The sequence below is a fragment of the Ruditapes philippinarum genome, unplaced genomic scaffold (assembly GCF_026571515.1).
Source record: "Ruditapes philippinarum isolate M1 unplaced genomic scaffold, ASM2657151v2 ctg5209_1_1_1_1, whole genome shotgun sequence".
In the NCBI taxonomy this organism is placed as follows: Eukaryota; Metazoa; Mollusca; class Bivalvia; order Venerida; family Veneridae; genus Ruditapes; species Ruditapes philippinarum.
In genome coordinates, this window is record NW_026867272.1 from 22,809 (window position 1) to 48,132 (window position 25,324).

The 25,324-nt window shown below is 33.3% G+C and overlaps 2 protein-coding genes across 4 annotated transcripts; one reads left to right on the plus strand and one right to left on the minus strand.

The window, feature by feature from the left end:
• The first annotated feature begins 1,459 nt into the window (after positions 1-1,459).
• On the plus strand, positions 1,460-10,395 carry LOC132735482 (copine family protein 1-like). Of its 3 annotated transcripts, none has more exons than XM_060722435.1 (6): positions 1,460-1,780; positions 3,234-3,353; positions 7,505-7,605; positions 8,499-8,615; positions 9,165-9,296; positions 9,992-10,395. In XM_060722435.1, the coding sequence occupies exons 2-6, from the start codon at positions 3,242-3,244 to the stop codon at positions 10,319-10,321; spliced, it is 792 nt and encodes a 263-aa protein (XP_060578418.1). In that variant the 5' UTR covers positions 1,460-1,780; positions 3,234-3,241; the 3' UTR covers positions 10,322-10,395. The 3 variants fall into 3 exon arrangements, with proteins under 3 accessions (XP_060578418.1, XP_060578419.1, XP_060578420.1); XM_060722436.1 differs by lacking the exon at positions 3,234-3,353 and adding an exon at positions 5,030-5,165; XM_060722437.1 differs by lacking the exon at positions 1,460-1,780 and adding an exon at positions 5,030-5,165 and having other exon boundaries at positions 3,230-3,353.
• Positions 10,396-12,882: 2,487 nt separating this feature from the next.
• On the minus strand, positions 12,883-23,159 carry LOC132735481 (uncharacterized). Its single transcript, XM_060722434.1, has 3 exons — positions 22,673-23,159; positions 14,447-14,752; positions 12,883-13,529 (listed from the first exon to the last, which is right to left on the minus strand). Exons 1-3 carry the CDS (start codon positions 22,929-22,931, stop codon positions 13,108-13,110), a joined length of 987 nt encoding a protein of 328 aa, XP_060578417.1. The 5' UTR covers positions 22,932-23,159; the 3' UTR covers positions 12,883-13,107.
• Between the last annotated feature and the right edge of the window lie 2,165 nt (positions 23,160-25,324).

Consider the following 25,324-nt stretch of genomic DNA (forward strand, 5'->3'; position numbering starts at 1 on the left):
TCTATATTGCAATAGTATAACAACAATTGCATATAGCAGTATTCATTATAAGTATTAAAGCTACATGCCTCCAGATGAGTCAAAATATTTCAAAAAGATCAAACTTGAGAAAAATGTACTAAGATGAAAGGAAAAGTAAAAACTTTCAAGATTCAAGTAATACAAAATGTATTTTACATATAATGTGCGATTAATGACTGATTTTTCAGTATTTACAACTATATTTCTACTGAGTTACTAACGCAACTTAAAGGCTATTTACGCATATTTTGACCACCTTTTGGTTATATACGTGTTTGTAAGTGCCAATGATAATGTGTATATTGCTTCCTTTAAGTTACTTCACAATATAACACATTAAAATACATTTTCAAAATTTTCATGAAAATTAGCATGAATCTTGCGGCGTGCTGCTTTAAATTTGTGTCAATATTACCTATGTTTGATAAAGTTTTTGTTGTTTTGTTAGCTGTTTATACGCTGTATAATGTGTTATCAATTAATAAAGAATTGAATTGTTTTTCTAACAAATATTAATGAAAGAATCGAAATTAATTTCTCCATCTTTTTATTTGAAATGATAAAGATTACAAAGTATGTAAGTTAAATTAATGGGTTCTCCGTTGTTCGGGCTTCTCGACAAGTAGCAAATAAGGAATCTATTTTGGCACTTTGCATAAACGATTTGAGAAAGTCTGTTATATTCAAGTATATAGTGAATTTTTGAAAAAAATATTTTGCTCCAAATCCCCCACCAAACACGATTTTAATCCAAATCGTATTAATCAAACGAACGTGGGTTCTAACGGGCCGGCTCTCACCCCGTAACGTTACCCCAACCGGATCACACCTGGAGGATAACGGGTGGATGGGGGCTATTTAAAGGCACATCATACCTCAGAAATAAATAATACTTTAATTCTTTAGAAAGGGCAAATATGAGCTTTATAACATTTTAAGAATGGATTAAGAGCGTGTTAGATGGTTTACACGTGAAGAAAATAGAACTGAAGTTCTAAAAGCAGCAAAATGTAAACAATGTACAAATGTAGTATTATGACTTCCATATAAAATACTTAATCATTATATCACCATTAATTGCCAAAAGACAACATTCAGGAAATTGGCGAATGAGAGACATTTTGGACACTATAACAGGACATCAAAAATGAAAAGCTTTTGAAAAAATCTCTTGCATATAATGGGCCTTTAATAAAAGGTCATAATTATATCCCAACGAAATCCCCTCGTATTGCGTCGCCGCATGAACCAGGCAGTGTTAGTGCAACGAAAGTAATAACTGGGTTCATCCCCCCCCCCCCCTCATAATTAGTCCACACTAACTATATACTAAAGATGGACGAGAGATAAATACAGTGTTTTACAGGGTATAATAATTATATGCTTAAACATAGATATTCTAACTATGGCACCAAAATATCGGCATTTTTTCCAATAACAGAGAAAGCTTAGTAACATGCGGCCATATTGAATTTTCTACGGAGTAATTTATAAGCTTAAGTATACAAACGCGTCGAATAATTTGTGTAAATACTTTACTGATCACTGAGTTTGTGTAAACGTTTTTGTATTCAATAAATATTTCAATATACAAACGAGTTAAAAACGTGGGATTATTGAGTAAAAATCGAGATATTAAAGTTATTAATATCGTCTGTTTGGTTATATGTATATTATCGTAACGGACGTATATATACATGATTTAGGACTGAAAAACTAGGACGTTGTTAAAACATTACTGCCGTGATTATTTAAACAGGTAAGCTTTATTATTTTCTTCATGAATTTATCTAAGGTCTTCTTGACATGTTAAACTAAGCCTATACAATATCGCCTATGAAGTTCATTAAACCGCATATATATCATGATACTGGTTAAAAACTCATTCATTTATAAGCATGCACCTGTTTCGGTAGTATTTTAAACAGTTTAAAGGCACACATCGACATATTTTTTACAATAAATATAAGGGTGCAACATTTAAATTTTATCTTAAGTTTACAACTAATGCATAGATCCTTGACCTGACTAATTGTAATTATCAGATAAGAATTTCACCATGTAGCATATTTGATAACAAATCTATTGTTATTCGAATTAAAGGTCATATCAGAAATCTATCAATTTTAAAAAGTTCGGCCTTCCTTGTGTTTAAGGTACCATATAAAATGTTAAGCACATATGAGTCCATGATTTACCATTCATATACACCCAGGGTTATATAAAAGAAATTCGATTTGATATAGAAAACAATTTGTATTTTGCTAAAATATTCAAATGTTTGTATAATAAAAGAGTGTTTGCTGCCGTTGATAAAGAGGTTATAAATTTTGTATGAAATAATACGGAATGGATATTGATTTTGGAAAAAAATGGCCAATTTACACTGAGATAAGCTTGCATGTACACTAGCTATCTAGATCAACTCTCGATTTCAATGATAACAACAATGTCGTTTATTAAAGACCAATCAAGACCTCTTTATCATGTCTATTACTTAAAGCACGTGCAGTAGATTCTGGTGACTCTTTAACATTGTTGCTTGAAAGTCATTCTAGATCTTTGTTTTATTAGTTTCATGAAAGTTTGTTCGACCACGGATTTCGTTGTTTTGGTATACATTTCCAATAATTTAAAGCTCCACCAAGTCAAACTTTTAGTGATTTAGACTGCAAGAGGTCTTGACCGCTCTTTTACAGTATAACTCATAGGGGAAACGGGACCACAGATTCCAGATCCAGTACATTACTTACCGGCTTTGTCCGGCCTTTGGATACCTTTGATATTATTCGATAGTGTGGTCTTTAAAACTCAAACTTTTAAACTCAATTTATTCAAATCTGTTATAATAAAATTCGGTCAAATTTTACGATAAATTAGAAAAAAAGAAATGGAGTGACATCCGAGCTCCTATGTATCTTTTGTGGTCTATCGTAGATACATGTATGATTTTGATTGCTAGATTTTTAGAATAAAAATAACTATATTTTAAGTTATGGTATAATACAACCATGTTTTATTTATACAAATGTTCGTGCCTGAAATAGGCCTAATGCACGAACGGGCACCTGAGGTCTTTCACCACCAGTAAAGCTGGAACGTCGCCATATGACCTATACTGTGACGGTACAAGCTAAAACCCAATCAAACAAACATATAAAATTAATACAAATATGTTATATGAAATGTAGGATTGTAACACAATTTTACAGAAACGAGTATGCTACGGAGAGAGAATTCGTTGAAAATCAACCAGGAACGCTTCAATGCATTGAGAGACGTCACTTCCGCTATGCGCGAAGAAGGCCTGCGCAAATGCGGTCTAATTTTTGGTATGTCTGTCCCGTAGTAAGTTATTATGTACATGTACACTGTCATATACTTATATATATTTTGTGCACTTTAAAGCATTATTGCATGCTTGTTTGCTTTTAAATTACGTTTTAATTTGGTTGAATTATTTGAATTTGTTGGTTTTTTTTGTTGCTGTTTTTTTTTGTCTGTAACTTGTAGACCTAGGTAGTTCTATGCTAGATATGCAAGTAATTATTAAGTGAATCACAAAGCATATAGTATACGTTTTAAGTGCAAAAGAGTGGCATATATAATTTCGCGAATTGTTTTGAAGGCATGGACTAATGCTTTAAAGAAAATATATTTACAACATATGGGGCATGATATGATTAAAGCATTTTATGGGAGTGGTGCATAATGCGTTGCAAAGCTTTTTATATATATCCAAGATGTTTTGGGTAATGCCCAGTTTTATATGGATGCTCAGAGATCATTTATTGCAGTTGTCCACGTAAAATTTTACGAAATATTAACAAAATATACCTTTTCTAGCTCTACTTACTTAACAGCCTTAACCAGGTGAGCGATATAAGAGGCATTATGGCCCTCTTGTTTTAATACTCCCGGCGACCTTTCCTTTTCATGAATAATACTGTTAACACATTGTTGACCAACATTAAATTGCTTCTCGTAAAGATATATGTGGCCTTCTGTTAGTGCATTTGAGGGATATATGAATAAGATTTTTCCAGTATAATTTTATGATGTTTGGGAACTGCTTGTGACCTTTTGTGTGCTGTAATTATAATTGTGAATTGTACAACGCATCGTAAAACATTATAGTTTGAGTAATATACATTTTGTATTTAAATAAATTCAGATTATCCATTTATGAAAACTTATGTTGAATGTGAAGCGCGTATTTTGTAATGAATCACTGAGGTTCTGAACCACTAAATGAAGTTTGACCCGTGGTTCTAAACCACTAAATGAAGTTTGACTGGGGTCCCTGGAATTTGTCGCAAATTTCAAAGAAACCTTCCAACTTTGGATTCTGAATATATTTTTCATCATAACATGGAGGGATAGTTTGAATGTTTGGTGTTTTTTGGACTGTTTTATTACACTATACTCACCATAAGGTTCAATGTCTGGTACACTTGAATCTACTACAACAAAAATCTCTCAATAAAAACTAGAACTAAATTAAGTCACAAAACATGAATCGGTAACTGTCGAGTAAATAAAGAAGGGTCAAATAGAATTTCGATTTTTGAAAAAAAAATATACATGTATATGATATACATGTATGTGGAAAATAATTGATATCGAAAAATCTCACCATTCATTTTTTTCCTTGACACGCCGCATATGGATGCTTAATCCTCAAATGTAAAGACGGAAACCCACATACTTATCTCTGAGGCACATTTTGTTCATCCATATGTAGTACGGTTGGTGCCCCATGTCAAAAGATAATTTCCTGTATCACATAAACACGTGGTCGGAACCCCATATGGATCTCAAAACTGGATGAGCGGAAATTCACATATATATTTTACCGATGCTCACGTTTGATATCCATATGGGGTTCCGCCCCCGTGATAAAAATAACGTCATAATGCTGCGCTCCTGAATGGTGACAATCAACTCATGCCCCGTCTTTCTCTAGATGTAGTGTAGAATGTTTTGTTTCATTTTGCTTCTGTTTTAGGGCAGTTAATTACTAACAAATGTGCACAAAATGGGGGATAACACTCTCCGCATCAACAGAGATAGATTTTCTAATCTCCGTGAACTTGGAGACGCTCTCGCCGAAGAAGGCCTGAAAAAGTGTGGTCTCATTTTTGGTGAGAACTTTTGAGTTTAATTATATAACTCTAGCAATTTCTTGATTTTTATTGGCTCGCAATTTCGCAAATGAATAAATCGTTTCGAATTCATAGCTTACTTAGTGATTTTGGCACCAAATGTTTAGGTTTTAGTTAAAATGAATTCATTTAATTGTTAACATGCGTTGATGCGAGAATAAAAGCTCATTTTGTATAAACAAGTTACAACAAAACTTGATCGGATTCGAAAACAAGCAATTTTAAGTAATTTCTTCTTTTCCAAAAGATAAGCAAAAGTAATTTATTTACTTCATATATGGAGAAGTAGTAACTGTCTATCAAAACATTCACAATTGCTTACTTTCGAAATCTGTATTTTGCTGTTTTGTTTAATATTAATTTTGTATACATTTAAGTTATTCATTTATTTTATTTGAAAGTAGACCGTAGTTTATCATGCATCTTTTCTTGTTTAAATCTAATGCGTTTATTAAATGCTTTTCATCACTCATGTAAATACCTCATACATGTACTTAAATTACTTAAATAGTCATAAAGTATTTGAAAGGTATTATTTTTATATCTCAAAAACTTTTTATTTTTGGTATCTTTTGACAGTTGCCGAAAATTTGCTCACTGACCATATTGATTTTCTTTTGCTTCTTCTGTTCTTTAGCAGTTGTTATATTTGTAGTGATTTAGTATTTTGTATAGAAGTCAAAATACTATTTTCTTTACATTTTGCTACCTTGGCAACACATTATTGCACATCCATTACTACTTTATTCAGTTGTTTAGCATCCATTATTAAAGCATTATTCGACACATGTATGACATTTCTATACACAGTTGCTTGAAACAAACTTTTTTGTTCTATATGGGCTATATACTATAATAAGATATATCTTAATATACATATATAGGCCGATTATTTAAAATATTTGATTATGTGACTAGCGCCTGTGTTTCTATAGAATTAAAAAAAATCTGACTGGTGTCTGTCTACTTAAAATGGCTTCCATATAAATATATTCTTATCGTCTTTATTTAAAATATCGTGTTTTGTTTCAATGGAAATGTACAGGTATTCAACATATTTATAGATATGTTTCTAACAAAAATGCACGTGTATGATGGATGCAAACATTATTTATGTATATATCTGTATATACATTGTATTATCATAACGTTGTTTAGGATGACATTAAACATTTTCATATAACGTATAACTCGTAATTCTTCTTAGTTAATTTCTAACACACATTCTCTCGTAGTTTTCTCTGGCAAACTACACCTTTCTATTACAACTGTCAGAGTTCTTCATAGTTACAAAGGTAAAATACCTAATAGTATATAATTATAGATAAATTTAGAAGCTTCCCAGGTATAGCTACGTATTGCTTTTCTCGATTGATTGTACACATTGAGAAATAATGAATATTTCAAGATATGTTTATGCATTCGTGACGTTATAAGACTATTTTTGTGTGTGCCTCTCGTTAAAGATTTAGCCCAATTTACTAAAATAATGATTGGTGTAACATTCGGAAGAAAATGTCTTGACCATAGCGTCGTGAATGGAAAATTCAATATTTTACAAGTTATTTAAATGAAATCAAACTTTTTAAATTCACCAATGTTTAAGCCTTAAATTTTGTAAATTAATACACTGTTTTGTCTGCTTTACGGTCACCATCGTCCACCTCACGGAATGTTTTCATAAATTAAGTTTCAATCGGTCAAGACAAGATTTAACGAAAAAAAACCGAAGTTTAACGATTTTGATTTGTCTGATCAGTTTCGTACTGTGGGATACTTTCATATCTATTTTATTTTCTTGGCTTTCAGCGACAAGCTATTCAAGTCTAGATATTTGCACATTGATTTCTCCCTACTTTTAATGGCTTTCCAGCAACGTTACGTTATATAAGATCATAATACCGTAACCGGAAATAAGAGAGAATATTATCTCAATATGTCTTCATTACACATAGCCACAAACTATTGATCAATGTTATAATAAATAGGTTGCTTGGCTTATGACAGACATTATCTAATCATCTAGAAAAAAGTATAAAATAGAAAACTTTCAGATTCTTGGTCAATTACTTTTCGAGGACGATTAATCATTTAATGTTATACATTTTCAGACTGCTTGTAATTCCATAAACCGAGTGTCGACTCGAGACTACGTGTCAGTCTTTAGACCACGTGTCAGTTCTTAAACCCACGGGTCAGTCAGTACTGTCTTCTTCCTAGGCATTATAGTCTTGATTAATCGATTGATTGATTGATTGATTGATTGATTGATTGGTTGGTTGGTTGATTGATTGATTGATTGATTAATATTATTTCAGGTATTGATTACACGATGAGTAATAAAGTTCAAGGAGAGAAAACTTTTGATGGAAAGAATTTACATGAAATTAGTGAGGACTGTTTAAATCCGTATCAAGAGGTATTTTGTTTTATCTATATATCATATGAGCCGCGTCACAACAAAACCAACATAATGGGTTTGCGACCAACATGGATCCAGACTAGCCTTTGCATCCGCGCAGTCTGATCAGAATCCACGCTGTTCGCTTACAAACCCTATAACAAGTAGAGAAACTGATAGCGAACAGCATGGATCCTGATCAGTCTGCGCGGATGCGCAGGCTGGTCTGGATCCATGCTGGTGGCAAACGCACTATGTTTGTTTTTATCTATATATTATATGTTCGTTTTTACTCATAAATAGAAAATCTACTGGTAATTGCTCGAAATTATGCTCTCCGAAAGAGGGAAGATAATTTTGGGAGGAAAATGAGATAGTTACAGTAGATACACGTTTAATCAAAGTGGTATTTGTTGAAAACCTTGGACATAGCCATAATATATCCCAATGTAAGTATTCCGAATGTGACCGATTCACCATGGTTGAGTGATGGAGATCACTTATTCCGAATTACTTCCCTTTGTTCTGGCCGCTGTGGACGAGTATATGTGCAAGAAGGTGCACATGGTGACATCATCTATGGTAAAGTGAGAGTGTTGTCATGATATGTGACTGTCATGAATAACATCACCGCCATTTTACAAGTTCCAGTATGTCGCATTATTTTGCCAGAGGTCTTTTGCGAAGCGTAATTGCCGAGGAGATCAGACTCCTTTCATGTGCAATGTTTAGGCTGAAATGATCTGATTATGTTCGGAAAATGACGAAAACTGCCGAATATTTCCGACTTAACTAAATACACGCATATTTCCATCATGCCTTTAAAATTAACAACATATTTTGAACATTTATATTACTCAATATTTATTCATTCTTTAATAGTTCTCCGTTTTTTCGTGATCAATTTTCAGGTGATAAGCATCCTTGGTGAAACCCTGCAGCCTCTGGACTCGGACGGTTTGATACCCGCATATGGGTTTGGCGACTTTGTTACAAAAGGAGACGATATATTTCCTCTGAAGGATTATGTAAGTAGTGGTCATGTAAGGTCATCTTTCAAACATTCAAATAAACTTCTACTAATACGGTACGTGTGTATAATCTCGCTCATTTCAAACCTCATATATTGCGCATGTACCGTATATTACATTCCATAGTAAAGTACCAATATATATATATAATAGCCCGTCGGAGGTTTGCACATTTTACGACGGTTTTTAGTTTATATTATGGCATGTGATATAAATAATAAAACATGCTTTTTACTGCTTTTTTTAAAATAGCATTTTAACATTAAAATAACTTGTCTTATAATTATTATATAGACCGAAACATGCTAGCTTTAGATGCGTTTAATGGAAGTCTATATAGAGTGATAACTCATATCTATTGGCCGGGTATATAGAACTGAAGAATAAAAAGTCTGAATTTCAACTCATATCATTGAGAAAATAAAGACGGACAACACAGAATTTTAAAAACCTATATATTTACGTCAAAGAAGCTTCAATTCCAAGTCTTCCAGAAGTTTTTACCAAATTAAATTTATGCATGATTAGTTATTAACTTCATTTCAGGGCTCATGTGTAGGATTCCGTGAAGTTTTACAAACATACAACAGGATAACACCTGATATTAAACTCTTTAGACCAACAAACTTTGCACCGCTTATCCGGAAAGCCATAAACATCGTTAAACAATCTAAAAAGGTGAGTATTTTACCAAACATTTTGTCTCACAAACGCGGTGATCACTCCCATGATGTCTTATATGACCCTTAGACTGGTTAGCTCCAGGGAGTGGTTGAAATAAGCTACAAGTATTTTTCCTAATCAAGTGCATATAGTACAATATTAAGACTGGACCGAACATTTGCACGAAAACCATGCTTATGTCATTGAAAGTCATGAAATTTTGAAACTGACGCATTTCCATAGCAAATATTGAAATTGATTTTGAGTTCTTTGGATATGTAAAAAGGATTTTTCTCAGAAGACAATAGTGCTAACCAGTCAGAAAGAGAAACTCGATAGTATAAGCGTTGTTTTTTTTTAGCATTAGTAATTACAGTAATTTTGTATAATTATGTGCTTTCATCTCGTTGCCTATTTTCTGACCTTTTATGGACTCTAAAACATCATAAATACCGAAAGCTATTATCTTTTACCACCAGTGTAGAACCAGATCTGCTTGCATTTCTTTGTACATAGTCAGACCAACTCTATTCTGTAACTCTGTTGTTATTTCAATTTGTGTATGTTGCTTTTGTAATCCTTTAAAATTTGAATGGACTGTTCTTGATTAAAAGAAATGCAAAGCCATTACATAAATTTAGCAGGTTAAAAGTCAGACTTTTTAGTTCCAAATTATACTAGTTATCTCTCTTGACCGTTTTGTATTTCAGTACCATATACTTGTTATCGCAGCAGACGGACAAGTTAACGCGGAGGAGGACACCATTCAAGCTATTGTTGATGCATCAAACTACCCACTCTCAATTATTTGCGTCGGTGTTGGAGACGGGCCATGGGGAATGATGAAAGAATTTGATACGAGATTGCCCAAAAGAACTTTTGATAATTTTCAGTTTTTAGATTTTCATGACGTAGTAAGTCACGCGCGAAACAGACAAACAGCGTTTGCACTGCACGCGCTGATGGAAATTCCTGACCAGTATCATGCCATACAAGAATTAGGGCTACTCGAACGTCTGCAAGAGGACGAGGAAGCGTGATCGTGATGACGATTGATTTTAATTTTCGGAGGTGTGTTCAGATATCGGTTCAAAAATATTTGAAATAACAGTATGAAATATCTCAAGGAAGAATGTGTATAGATCTATATGAATTTGAGAAAGTGTGAAACTTATAATGTGAAATTATGTTAGTACTAAAATAGTGCTAAACTTGTATATTAATTATTGTATAATCAGAATACTATTTCAGGATGTACAAATAAAGTACGTTTTAGGTACTTTGTTTGTTACAAAACGCATAATTACAATATTGTAAATGTTCATTGTGATAGTTGTAGGTGAATTAATGTGAACATCCGACTTCTAGAAACGTCGCCCTTTGACCCATTAACCCTCTAAATATTTTAAATGAACTTTATTTGATTAATAGACCTATATTTCATTTCCTGTAGTTGTATATGTTAAATAATTATGTTTATTAATTCTAAAGATATTTTTTGACATTCATGTACTTACAAAATTTGTATTACACTATTTTTTGCTCACTTAATGATTAGATAGTTTATTCATGAATATTATATATTAAAATTTATATTAATTTGTTTATGCCGACGACATTTTCCCGCCGTAATGTTTTGTTCTACATTCTTGACGACGGCAATTTATTGGTTGCCTCAATACGCCTTTCTTATACATTCATACTTATATTTTATTTATTCATGTGATGTGTAGGTTTTTGTCCGTGATATTGTCCCGAAGTCTTTGTCAGTGATAGTGACTCAGTTTATAATAAAGATATTTATATACAACTATTAACAATGTATCTTCTTTGTAAATTTTTGCCATTTCCCCTCTTCCTCTGTTTACAGCCGTTCGCCTTTGAGGCCTTAATCATTTTGTAAATCACTGATTAAAATCCGTATTGATTACCTCCCTTGGTTGTTAATACGTGGATTATTATGCAACTTGGTTTTCAATTTTGAACATCCTAGACATTAGATTGGCGAATAGCGGGTGGCTGGGTGGTTTGTGAGCGTGATGGTTTCCGGTCGATAAATAGAGTTAAGAATCCAACTTGGTATGTAGCAACCTATTGGACTCCGAGGGTCAAAATAGAAAATGGTTTACCTACCAAATGAGTAAACTAAATGATAACAGAAATAATGAATCCGTTTAGACAATATACGAGTTCCTTTTCGCAATTGGACTTATACAGCTTACGTTAGCTGTATACGTTGTCAATTTACGAATATAGCTCTCCGTAAGCTGTATACTTATCAAACTAACGTATACAGCTCACGGGTAAGCTATGTTCGTCGTAAACTGTATACCGGTATATAAGTACTTCAAATATTTTTAAAAACAATAGAAAAATATCATTAAATAAAAAAAATATTCTTATAAAATGATGCTTTAAAAGTAAGTTTTTGATAAGGTTAAAAATGATTAAGAATGAACATTTATTGGATCAATAATAGTATTTTCTTCAAGAAGATTTTAAGGTCTGCTATATAAATACTAATATGTAATATCAAATCATGTATCTCACACTTGCCAACAACATCCATATATAATTCTGTCGTGGTTTGTTGTCATACTGTCATAGTAATTATCTATTGTATTACATACCTTGAATTATAGACTAATTTACTTTAACAATTAATCAAATTTGAAATCACATTTCGACAAACCAAACCATCGTGATGAGTAATTCAAATTAACCTTGATTTTTGAATGATTTTCAACCAATAATGCGTAATAGCGTGGAGTACAATCTTTTTTAAAGCCTAGTTTCATGGCATCGCGATGTTTCTTGTATGTTTTTTTTTATTTTTGTGGGGAGCGGGTTGTCATTTGTGCGTTCGTTCTCATGTTGTGTCACATGTACACCTCTTAAAGTGCTAAAGCTAGAGTCAACAAACGTTACAAGAATGTTGTTGATTAGCATGTGGTTTGTGCGTGTGGTTTTATCTAGTTTTGTCAGAAATATTTCCCTTGACTTCGCTAATTTCAAGTTGTGTCAAAAAGCGTTTGACCTACAGTCATGAAATTTTACAGAAATGTTGGTCCGCATGTGTAGTTGTGCATCTGCATGCGGTGGAGAAAAATCAAGATGTCAACAAAGGAAAAAATGGATGTCGTTTTTATGCCCATCTACTTATGGGTAGGGGGAGTCATGTAGACATTCCTTTGTATGTCACACTGTCATTCTGTCCTGTTGTACGTCACGTGATAGTGGGGACATCCGTGTCCTATGAACACATTTCTAGTTTATCATTGATTTTTTTTTATTTGATACAGCGTAAACATATGAATAGACTTTACAAATATACTGTACATTTATATTATAAAAAATATTTTATATTAAAAGGATCTTTCCAATCTGATTAAAATCAGCTCCTAATTAGCTACACGAAGGAAGTAACTTATAAGTTTAGTAGATCTGTACTTTAGTCAGATTGGGGTCTTTTTAAACCATGACAGTAAGGTATAAAATGTATTCATAAATAATTAACAGGTTTGATGGTTGATTAAGAAGGATGAAAACTTTAGTTATATGTATGTTCAGTTCAAAATCGAGAAAAAATAATTGAAACCCATTCTTTATTAATTTTAATGAATAATTTTGATTTTCAATGATCAGCATAATAATGCACTTAACAAGAAGCCTCCGTTCTTTTTAAAAGTACATGTTTAAAAAATATTAGCTAAAGCACATTAAACATGAAATTGCTCGTGATTGGGATGAGTTTTCTCCAAGAACCTCGCCCAATCTTCCCTTCCCTGCCACACAACTCCCTATTAAAAGTTAAAATGATGATTTATCAAAAGCACATTCCAAGGGAATCAAAACACTCTTTAGTCGTTGAAATAAAACATATTTTACAATTATAATCAGCGTGTTTTCTACAACAATGACACCGCACTTTACACAACTTTGAATATAACCCTTCAAACACTTTCAATCTCTTCGATAAAACCTTGCGACTCGTTTCCGGTGCCAAATTTTTAAATATGGGCGACGCCTCGAGTTCATGTGATTTCCTTTTTATTGCCAGTTCTAGAACTTCCTCTTTCAATTTTGTCAGTTTATGTTTGTCAGCGGCACTGAGCATACTGACAAGTCCATGAATGAGAGGTTTTTCCGTTTTCTTACATCTTTGAATCATGTGATTCTCACATTTATTAATGAGGTCTTTCTCGTTGTAATCTACGGCAATACGCAATACGTCATGAACGTTGCCGTCTGTAATAGATAAAACATAACGTTAAATATGTATTGAAAAAGGCAAAAAGTGGCGGCATGGCCGAGTGGTTGACGCTTCGGACTAGTAATCAAATGATCGCTAGCCGCATGGGTTCAAACCCTGACAGAGGCAAGTCGTTGTTTCCTTGAGCAAAAAACTTTACACTCATTGCTCAGTACTGGTTGGTTCCAGGAACGGATTCAATAATTTGTATAAAAGCTTATAGCTTCCTGCACAATCGAACTAAAATAAATTCTGTATAAACCAAAAAAGGCCAAACACTTGCTAGTGGTAAAGAGGTAATGAAGTTTATAATTTCCTTATTTTGTTTTCTACGCTGGTAAATATTGCATAAATAAACTCTGGCATTTGCCGTTTATTTATAAACTAAAACAGGTTTTTCAAGTTGGTGATCCAATGTTAGTAAGAAAGATACACATCAGTATGTAAATTGCCGGCACGTATGAGCATATTCATAAGAATTATTTGTATTAAACAGAAATGAGGAACACGCATTCTTGCTATGTAGGAACAAGTTTCCTGAACTTCTAAAGAGTACTAGTATTTAAATCAATAATGAATAAAAATGTCTTAAATATATGAAGGGGCGACAGTGTAATCGTGGTATATCATTGTATGATGATCCGTAGTTATTATGAACCTGGTATATACACCCAGCTACAGGCAATGAGACATGGTGGATAATTTGTTCGAAGACATTGAATCCCACTAGTATCGGTTCGTTCCAATCAGCGGGCTCGTGAGTGGACCAAATAAACTATATTTTATCAAAATTTAGCAAAATATTAATGTGTTTAAACTAATGCCAAAAATAATAACTTCCTTATACGATATTATATGATTCCATACATTCCACATCAGTTCTTCACAGTCAGATATTTGTATAGATACACACCTGTTAGATTTACGTCTAGTGCTTGTTCTCTTAGCTTTTTAAAGGTTTTCCTCGTGTCTTCGTGAAGTTTTACATACTCCGGTACAGATTTCACATCATCTGGATGAATTTTAGAAACTCTATCAAACGCTGCGTTGAACAGTTTCTTCAGATTGTATTGTTCCGCACATATTAATATATTGACCAACGCGGTCATGGGGGTATTTTTGTCATTGCACTTTGACAACAAATAGTCCTCGCATTTATGGAGTAATATGTCTACCTGATATTCATCCGCCAGACTAAATATAGGAAAAACTGTTTCATCTGAAAGCAAAAATGATATATAATATATACATGTGTCAAATTTATTTAAGTTGATTAATAATGAATATGTAAGTAGTATTGATGACTTTCGTAGTTTCTTTTTTAACTCACAGTTTTCCTAGCGATTGGAGAAACAATGTCCCATGCTTGGATCAGGAGTTGATAAATTGTCAGTTGTCATTTGTCATGTTGAGCTGAATTAGCTATAATATATCTCAAAAGATTGTCTACCATAAAAGTAAATGACCTAAAAATTGATAAATACAGATGATGAATATACAATATAAAAATTGCCTAAAAGAATTGTCGCATTTTCGCTTTCCAGCTGTACAAGCACATGCGCAACGGAGAGACCTTGCAAAATGTGATGCATATATTTATATTATTCTGACCATTGTAGTTTCAGAAATTAATTAACATATTCGCTTAAACTGAATCCATGTCTCGTGCTATATGACATATGGCAAATTTGCAATAAATCTACAAGTGAGTAACCGTAATGCGACGATGCGCAAAGGCGAAAATGAAAAAAAAAAAAAAAGAAAAGACCAACATAAATTTGAAAACGCGAAAATGTAAAGTCACGACAAATTAGAGGCGAACACATGACACGTCTATCTATCCATCCAATTATGTCGTCCTTTTGCTTTTTCACGTCGAGAATGCGAATGTACTATATGGTGTGATTCAGCCAACATTAAAGCGGCATATTTATAAATACGCCATAATTATACATTTGTTTTGTGTGGTGGAATGGTTAGGGAAAGGAAACTGTCAAAACACGACACAATATTCATTTTAGTTTAATGAGTTTTTGCCCTTCAATCGAAAACTTACATGGCATAGTAAACGCCACCATAGAGATTGGAGTATGCCTTGTTCAAATGTAGGAACAATACGTATTTCGGTAAAACATTTTGATAGATATTCATTATTTAATAGACAAAAATAAGACAAACCCTTCGAAAAGATTGGACTGGCTCCAAATTAAACAATAGAAAAATTGATTTACGTAAACGTTAATGCCATTTTGCATTTATTTTTAGATTTTTTTATGAACATGAAAATGTTTGTCTCGAGTATTAAAAGATAAGAATGCTGATTGGGACCAACAAATGGCATAAACATATCGACAATGTAAGGTGTAATAACAAAATTAAAAAAAAACGTATGTAGGATTACGTTATCATTTAATGTAGTTAACATTTCTAGTTAATCTTCACCACACTAAATAATTGAGCCGCGTGACGACAAAACCAACATAATGGGTTTGCGACCAGCATGGATCCAGACCAGCCTGCGCATCCGCGCAGTCTGATCAGGATCCATGCTGTTCGCTATCAGTTTCTCAACATGTTATAGAGTTCGTAAGCGAACAGCATGGATCCTGATCAGACTGTGCGGATGCGCAGGCTGGTCTGGATCAATGCTGGTCGCAAACCCATTATGCTTGTTTTGTCGTGATGCGGCTCATATCTTAAATGAACTTGTTTAATACCATTCGTCATTTTAGGTAAATTTATATATGTATCATGGGTTGACTGCAAAAACTACAGTAACTTATATATGAAATAAAGAAAGCCTTGCAACAGATTTGCGGTCAACTCTCAGTATGTACTAACTGAATAGCGAACATTGCTTATCATGATCACGTACTGGCTTACTTTGGTCTGCACTGGTCGGATTGGTATACGAGTACATGTATTCAGTTGCCACTAGCACACTAAGAGTAAATATCGGATAAGAACATTCAGGCTTCGTGAGAGGGGAAGGCGGCAAGGGATCGGGCCGGTCAAGGAATTTTCCGAAAATGTCTTATGACTTTCCAGACAATAAGTTTTACGTTATAGAAAAAACACAATACGCAGAACAAAAACATAACATTTAAAAGCGAAATAAACAAGTGTTAAAGGCATATAAAGCCTCAGAAAAATACGTTTTCACTTCTTTAGAAAGGGCAAACATGACTTTTTTATGTTTGAATTATGATTTTAGAGAGTGTTAGATGCTTATTATCTGAAGAAAGTAGCGATAAATTGAAATAGTTCCTCATAAAAGTAGCAAAATGTAAACAAAGTAGTATTTTGACTTCCATGCAAAATACTATTTCACTTTAACTGTTGGTTTTGCCAAAAAGCAAGAGATGAAAAAGATGGTTCAAATAATTGGTCAATGAGTAACTTTTTGGATACATTAAAAGTAAAAAGCTTTCGAGAAATAAAAAAAAAATCTAATGCAAAATGGGCTTTTTATATGTTAATTGCAAGATACATATAACGTTCGTCCTCATATCAATTTAAGCGAGATTTCAGGGATAGTACATTTTATTTTCTTTCATTCATTACATATGCCTATATGGTCTTGATTTGTTTTCGTTGAAGACTGAATTATGTGAAGGTCGAGTAATTGTATAGGCTTCACTTTTGACGAAGGTTGTAGATAAGTGGCAATTTAATGAAAAACATTTTGAAAAGAAAAACTGGGGACGATTTTTATTCAAATATTTGAACAATTCTTCTGAATCAATGACTAACTTAACACGATAGGACTCTGAGTGAAGAAACTATTTTATAAGAAAAATGTATTTTTACTTTTAACTTTCTAATTTATAACTTTTTCTGTATAAAATGTTTATATATTGCTTAGAGTTCAATACTATTCTGAATTTGTACTTTATGTAAGCAGAATATTTTTATGTTCGACATAGCTATATTGGCATACCTTTGTACATTATTGCATTTATTCGCATCTTCTCGGCCAATTTATGACATTCGCTAAAGGGTTCCGGCGACATACGAATAAAACATGTATATACATGTACTTATCTTAGAAATCAGATGTAAAAGTTTCAGACAACATGTCATTATGTATATCAAATTCAAAATCACCTGTATCTTTGGAAACATTTCTGTATTCACGACTGTTCAACGCACAAGTTGAGCACCATTGGCGTTTCCCTTTAAATCAGTTGTGAGATTTCCGATGGTCCTATTGTGTGTAAAATCTTAGAAAATTCGAGGGAGGTGGTTATCTTTACTTTTCTATTAATGATATATCAAGAGAATTTGCACACCTGATATGAAACGAAACACAAATGTGCTAAAGGTGCGCGTGGAGTAGGCCTGAGTGTACATTATATTCCAATCGAGAGCCGGAAATTAGTTGGATATCTTTTCTTTTTTACAAATTGTAAACACTTCTATGGCAGGACCAGGATAATAATCCGCAGCCTTGAGTAGCAAGATACCGATAATATCAAGTTAAGCTTATGTGCACGTGCAGTTATAAGCACGCGCAATTAATTAATTCGTTAATTATTACCTTTGGCAATGACCGAAAACTTGGCAAGAGACCGTATTGTTTTCAAAGCTTTTAAGTAAACCAACACCTTGATGTCTGATTAAGATGATCTTAAGATGTCCTATAGTCCCTGTGTTTACCATATTATATGACATTCCCATTTGTTTTCTCAAACAAAGCATTAATGATTTGACCGATAAATTATAATAGCATAAACACTAAATATACGTAAACTTATTCTGTGAGAAAAAAGAGGGAATGGATCATATTTTGTGGTAAATGTTTGAGTAATGAATTACTAAGAGTAATGACATAGCATAATTCTTGTTTCTGTTGAACAAGGATTTTACATAAGAAATTCCCTTTATTGTGACTTGGCAGGAAATGACCCGTTAAAAAATTATAATTGGTAGTTCATTTTATTGCTAATTCTACGAACGAACGAACGAACGAACGAACGACGTTATATAAAATAAAACAATATTAAACTATGCCCCTATCCTGTTACCATGTACATGTCATTTTTTTTTCATTTTTCATTGGATTTGTTAGTAAATAAAACAAAGTAAAGTTAAGAATTAGAATCAAAGACAAAAAATCTTTTTTTATTGTTCTACGAATTTACAATTCTCGTCTCTATTTCCTTGCCATGGTCAGTTAAATAAAGGTGGTATTTTGTGAAGAAAGTCACGTGTTTCCTTGCCATTGACAGTCATATCGGTGGCATCGTGTAATGAAAGTCTGTTTCCTTACCATGGCCAGTCACATCGATGGCAATTTGTAATAAAAGGCCTTGTTTCCTTACCATGGTAAGTCATAATGGTGGTATTTTGTGATGAATATCTTGTTTTCCGTGCCATGGTCTCTCTGGCATGGGCATTTTGTCATGAATGTCTCTATTTCCTTACCATGGTAAGTCATTTGTGGCATTGGAATAAATGTATTTGTTTCTTTACCATGGTCAGTCATATCGATGGCAATTTTGTAATAAAAGTCTTTGTTTCCTTACCATGGTCAGTCACATTGATGGCAATTTCGTAATAAAAGTCTTTGTTTCCTTACCATGGTCAGTCACATTGATGGCAATTTTTAATAAAAGTCTTTGTTTCCTTACCATGGTCAGTCACATTGATGGCAATTTTTAATAAAAGTCTTTGTTTCCTTACCATGGTCAGTCATATCGATGGCAATTTTTAATAAAAGTCTTTGTTTCCTTACCAAGGTCAGTCACATTGATGGCAATTTTTAATAAAAGTCTTTGTTTCCTTACCATGGTCAGTCACATTGATGGCAATTTTTAATAAAAGTCTTTGTTTCCTTACCATGGTCAGTCATATCGATGGCAATTTTTAATAAAAGTCTTTGTTTCCTTACCATGGTCAGTCACATTGATGGCAATTTTGTAATAAAAGTCTTTGTTTCCTTACCATGGTCAGTCACATTGATGGCAATTTTTAATAAAAGTCTTTGTTTCCTTACCATGGTCAGTCACATTGATGGCAATTTTTAATAAAAGTCTTTGTTTCCTTACCATGGTCAGTCACATTGATGGCAATTTTGTAATAAAAGTCTTTGTTTCCTTACCATGGTCAGTCACATTGATGGCAATTTTTAATAAAAGTCTTTGTTTCCTTACCATGGTCAGTCACATTGATGGCAATTTTTAATAAAAATCTTTGTTTCCTTACCATGGTCAGTCATATCGATGGCAATTTTTAATAAAAGTCTTTGTTTCCTTACCAAGGTCAGTCACATTGATGGCAATTTTTAATAAAAGTCTTTGTTTCCCTACCATGGTCAGTCACATTGATGGCAATTTTGTAATAAAAAGTCTTTTGTTTCCTTACCATGGTCAGTCATATCGATGGCAATTTTTAATAAAAGTCTTTGTTTCTTACATGGTCAGTCACATTGATGCAATTTTGTAATAAAAGTCTTTGTTTCCTTACCAATGTCAGTCACATTGATGGCAATTTTTAATAAAAGTCTTTGTTTCCTTACCATGGTTCTAGTCCCACATTGATGGCAATTTTTAATAAAAGTCTTTGTTTCCTTACCATGGTCAGTCCATATCGATGGCAATTTTTGATAAAAGTCTTTGTTTCCTTACCAAGGTCAGTCACATTGATGGCAATTTTTAATAAAAGTCTTTGTTTCCTTACCATGGTCAGTCACATTGATGGCAATTTTGTAATAAAAGTCTTGTTTCCTTACCATGGTCAGTCACATTGATGGCAATTTTTAATAAAAGTCTTTGTTTCCTTACCATGGTCAGTCATATCGGATGGCAATTTTTAATAAAAGTCTTTGTTTCCTTACCATGGTCAGTCACATTGATGGCAATTTTTAATAAAAGTATTTGTTTCCTTACCATGGTCAGTCACATTAATGGCAATTTTTAATAAAAGTCTTTGTTTCCTTACCATGGTCAGTCACATTGATGGCAATTTTAATAATAAAAGTCTTTGTTTCCTTACCATGGTCAGTCACATTGATGGCAATTTTTAATAAAAGTCTTTGTTTCCTTACCATGGTCAGTCACATTGATGGCAATTTTTAATAAAAGTCTTTGTTTCCTTACCAAGGTCAGTCTTATCGTTGGCAATTTTTAATAAAAGTTCTTGTTTCCTTACCATGGTCAGTCACATTGATGGCAATTTTGTAATAAAAGTCTTTGTTTCCTTACCATGGTCAGTCATATCGATGGCAATTTTTAAATAAAAGTCTTGTTTCCTTACCATGGTCAGTCACATTGATGGCAATTTTTAATAAAAGTCTTTGTTTCCTTACCATGGTCAGTCATATCGATGGCAATTTTAATAAAAGTCTTTGTTTCCTTACCAAGGTCAGTCACATTGATGGCAATTTTTTAATAAAAGTCTTTGTTTCCTTACCATGGTCGTCACCATTGATGGCAATTTTTAATAAAAGTCTTTGTTTCCTTACATGGTCAGTCATATCGATGGCAATTTTTAATAAAAGTCTTTGTTTTCCTTACCATGGTCAGTCACATTGATGGCAATTTTGTAATAAAAGTCTTTGTTTCCTTACCATGGTCAGTCACATTGATGGCAATTTTTAATAAAAGTCTTTGTTTCCTTACCATGGTCAGTCACATTGATGGCAATTTTTAATAAAAGTCTTTGTTTCCTTACCATGGTCAGTCACATTGATGGCAATTTTAATAAAAGTCTTTGTTTCCTTACCATGGTCAGTCATATCGATGGCAATTTTTAATAAAAGTCTTTGTTTCCTTACATGGTCAGTCACATTGATGGCAATTTTTAATAAAAGTCTTTTGTTCCTTACCATGGTCAGTCACATTGATGGCAATTTTTAATAAAAGTCTTTGTTTCCTTACCATGGTCCAGTCACATTGATGGCAATTTTTAATAAAAGTCTTGTTTCTTTACCATGGTCAGTCACATTGATGGCAATTTTTTTTTTTTAATAGTCCCAAGTCTTTTGTTTTCCTTACCAAGGTCAGTCACATCGATGGCAATTTTTAATAAAAGTCTTTGTTTCCTTACCATGGTCAGTCATAATTGATGGCAATTTTAATAAAAGTATTTTGTTTTCCTTACCATGGTCAGTCTCACATTGATGGCAATTTTTAATAAAAGTCTTTGTTTCCTTACCATGGTAAGTCATTTGTGGCATTGGAATAAATGTATTTATTTTCTTACCATGGTCAGTCACATTGATGGCAATTTTTAATAAAAGTCTTTGTTTCCTTACCATGGTCAGTCATATCAGTGGTATTTTGTAATAAATGTCCGTTGCCTTTTCATGGTCAGTCATATAGGTGGCATTTTGTAATGCATGTCTTTATATCGTGATATTTTATATCGCTGAAGTATGTGTCCCCTTACCATGGTCAGCCATATCAATGACATTTTATAATGAATGTGTCCCCTTACCATGGTCAGCCATATCAATGACATTTTATAATGAATGTGTTTGTTTTCTTATCATTGACAGTCCTATCGTTGTCAATTTGTGAACCTGAGTTCTGTAAATTACTAGTAACTATGTTTATGTTAGGTGGACTTTGTAATTTAAGGTTTTGTAGACTAACCTTACCACGCCCAATTTCTAGAATAGACTTGTCCATCTTTCAATCCGGACAAACCCATTCACCATTGTAGGGAAATTGGGGTACTGTCTACGCTATAAAACTTCTGTGAGGTGTGTTGTTCACTCTATAAAATTTTGAGGTTTGGGGTTTTGACTCGTGGGGTTTTGTCCTACATTCACATTAATTTAAAGAGTTAAAGATCTTGTTTTTACAAAAATGACTGTGTGCCATATGTCATATATATAAATTCAGCCTCTACCGTAACCGCCTAAAACTATTTCTATTCTTTTTTTAAAACAAAATAATAGGCGGTTTATGAATATTAAAGCGACACGCCTCCATATACGTTAAAATCAATTTTCAAAACAGCAAACTTTAGAACAATAAAATATTTGTCGTTCGCTATGGAAGAATACTTTCTGCTTACGTTTGACATTTTTACAAATTAAAGCATAAAGTGACATAAATCTGGAGGTGCGCTGCTTAAAACCGATTCAACCTAAGAAAACATGAACTTTGTAAGTCCAACCTCCATTTCTTACCAGACAGCGGTTTCTGTGTGTCGGGGTAGAGACATAGAAGAAATTCTACTAATTCTTTGTAGCATTTTCCTGGAAGAGGTATACAGTCGGCTAGTCGCTCCCGGAAATCGGACTCGAACATGTTCCTGAACACGGGTGAGCACAGAGCCAGCACCTCCTTAGAGGCGTACAGTTTCCGGTTCTCGACTAAGAACACTATACTTGACGTCAAACCATCTGACTGCGCAAACCTGGTCTCTTCTTTCATGTTGGCTTTCATTTACAATTGTCTCCAGAATTGTCGGACTGCTTTCTTATTGGTCAGGTTACAATAACAGTAAAATGATCACAACGTTACATTGAACGTATTTTAACAACACAGTGATCACAACGTTTCTTTAAACGTATTTTAACCACACAGTGATCACAACGTCACATAAGTAGTATTTTAACCACAAAGTGATCACAACGTCACATAAGTAGTATTTTAACCACAAAGTGATCACAACGTTACAATAATGGTATTTAAACCACACAGTGATCACTACGTCACATAAGTAGTATTTTAACCACACATTGATCACAACGTCACATAAGTAGTATTTTAACCACAAAGTGATCACAATGTTACATTAAACGCATTATAAGTGTTAAACAATATGTGCTAAAAGTCACTCACTACTTTAATCCGTTTACAATCCGCCTACTATTTTTCGCATGCTTTTTCCTTTGCTGAAGTTATCAAATAAACATTTCAGATTATTTCATTATATCGATCCACTATTTAAATCGTGTTCATTTAAAGTTTTATCTATTTTTTAAAAGCCATGAACACACAATTATCCGAACAAATAAACTACAACAAATAAGCGAACGATTCGATTTAAATGTATAGAACTCTATACTGAGACTATTAGATATCAACTGAAATGTTTTATGTTAAAATGCTGTATATATAAGTATTGAAGCTTCTTTGTGTGACACGTTCGTTATTTAATTTGTTGGATTCAAAAGATTATTCATATTCCAATATTATGTCTGTACAAAAATTTGGCAACAGATCTGTTTTTCTCTAAATAGCAATCATCTTTGTGATAAATATAGATATGTTATAAATTCAAATACAATAGGGGATAAACATATGGATTTTGAATAAGCTATCTTTAAACATAATGCTATAGTGCCGTCCAGATTTATCAATTACATATACATGTAGTAGTTTTATGAAGAGAATTTTTAAGAGATCATGTTATTTATAACAACAAAAAGCCACAAGCTTTTACATTATGATTTTTCCATAAAAAAGATAAATAAATAAAAGGCAATAATTCAATGAGCGCAAAAATTCCGCCCTAAGCACTTATAATACACGCTTGAATCATTTTTCTTATTTTTTTTTAAATAAAATGAACACAAACGTATATGTTTGTATGATATACCACACATCAATACAAAGATCGAAGTACAATGACCACCTTTTAGCAGTGAACAGGTTTTCAATGTTTTCATAAAATTCTTTACATCCACAAAGAGGGAATTTCAGCGGTGAAAAACAAATGACCATTAGACTAAGTGTAAATGTTCAATTAGTCATCGAACCAGTGAACTGGATTACTAATCCAGATTCCCTGTTCAATTATAGTCAACGAACCAGGGACCCCTTGACTACTAATCCAGAGTCCATGTTCAATTGGTCAACGAACCAGGGACCCCTGGGCTACTAATCAAGAGTCCATGTTCAATAAGTCAACGAACCAGGGTCCCCTGGGCTACTAATCCAGAGTTCATGTTCAATTAGTCAACGAACCAGGGACCCCTGGAATACTAATTTAGTGCCCCTGTTAAATTAGTCATCGAACCAGGGACGCCCGGAATACTAATCCAGTGTCATTGTTTAATTAGTCATCAAACCAAGGACACCAGGAATACTAATCCAGTGTCATTGTTCAATTAGTCATCGAACAAGGGACCCCCGGGTGCATGTTCAATTAGTCAACGAACCAGGGACCCCCGGAATACTAATCCAGTGTCCATGATTAATAAGTCATCGAACCATTGATGTTACAAGATCTTAACTGGCAAACTCTAGAGTAGAGATGCAACATCAGCTCTGTTACTTACCTCCCCACAATTCGACACAATCCTGTGAGGTTTGACCATCACCACCTTAGCCGTGATAAAAGGGGAATTACTCTTACAAGAGTAGCGAAAAACTTCTCGCAGTGATTACCTCCCTTGGCAGTTTCCCTGTACTGCTAAGGGGGATTACTGCGTACGAGATTGCATTTTTATTTTCACAGAGTACACTCCCTTTTAAAATTTATTTCGCTTCCGGTTGAAAGTTGACAGTGTTTATGAAAATTTAGACGATTTTGATTATTTATTTTCTGCCATTTGGATGGGCTGATACGAAGAGGTAATGAAACGTCTTGAAACTTTAGAAATCAAATAATTTGTAAATTATGTTCTTCTCTTGTAAGTTATGGAAGTCATTTCGTAGAACGTATCCACGTTTTTGACGTTTCGCACTATTGACATAGTGGGTGGGGTAATTTTCATAAAGCCATTAGATAATGATTATTTTAAAGTGTTGCTTTTCCGTATTGTTGAAAATTATGAAATCTGATAGTATTATCTTTACTTATAAAAATTATTAGCATCATCCATGATCAG

Coding starts and splice junctions, on each gene's coding strand:
- LOC132735482 (XM_060722435.1), top strand. CDS start 3,242: ATGCTACGGAGAGAGAATTCGTTGAAAATCAACCAGGAACGCTTCAAT. Junction 7,606..8,498: donor GTTTAAATCCGTATCAAGAG/GTATTTTGTTTT, acceptor ATCAATTTTCAG/GTGATAAGCATCCTTGGTGA. Junction 9,297..9,991: donor TCGTTAAACAATCTAAAAAG/GTGAGTATTTTA, acceptor TTTGTATTTCAG/TACCATATACTTGTTATCGC.
- LOC132735481 (XM_060722434.1), bottom strand. CDS start 22,931: ATGAAAGCCAACATGAAAGAAGAGACCAGGTTTGCGCAGTCAGATGGT. Junction 14,753..22,672: donor CACACAGAAACCGCTGTCTG/GTAAGAAATGGA, acceptor TTTTGCTTTCAG/ATGAAACAGTTTTTCCTATA. Junction 13,530..14,446: donor ACTAGACGTAAATCTAACAG/GTGTGTATCTAT, acceptor TATCTATTACAG/ACGGCAACGTTCATGACGTA.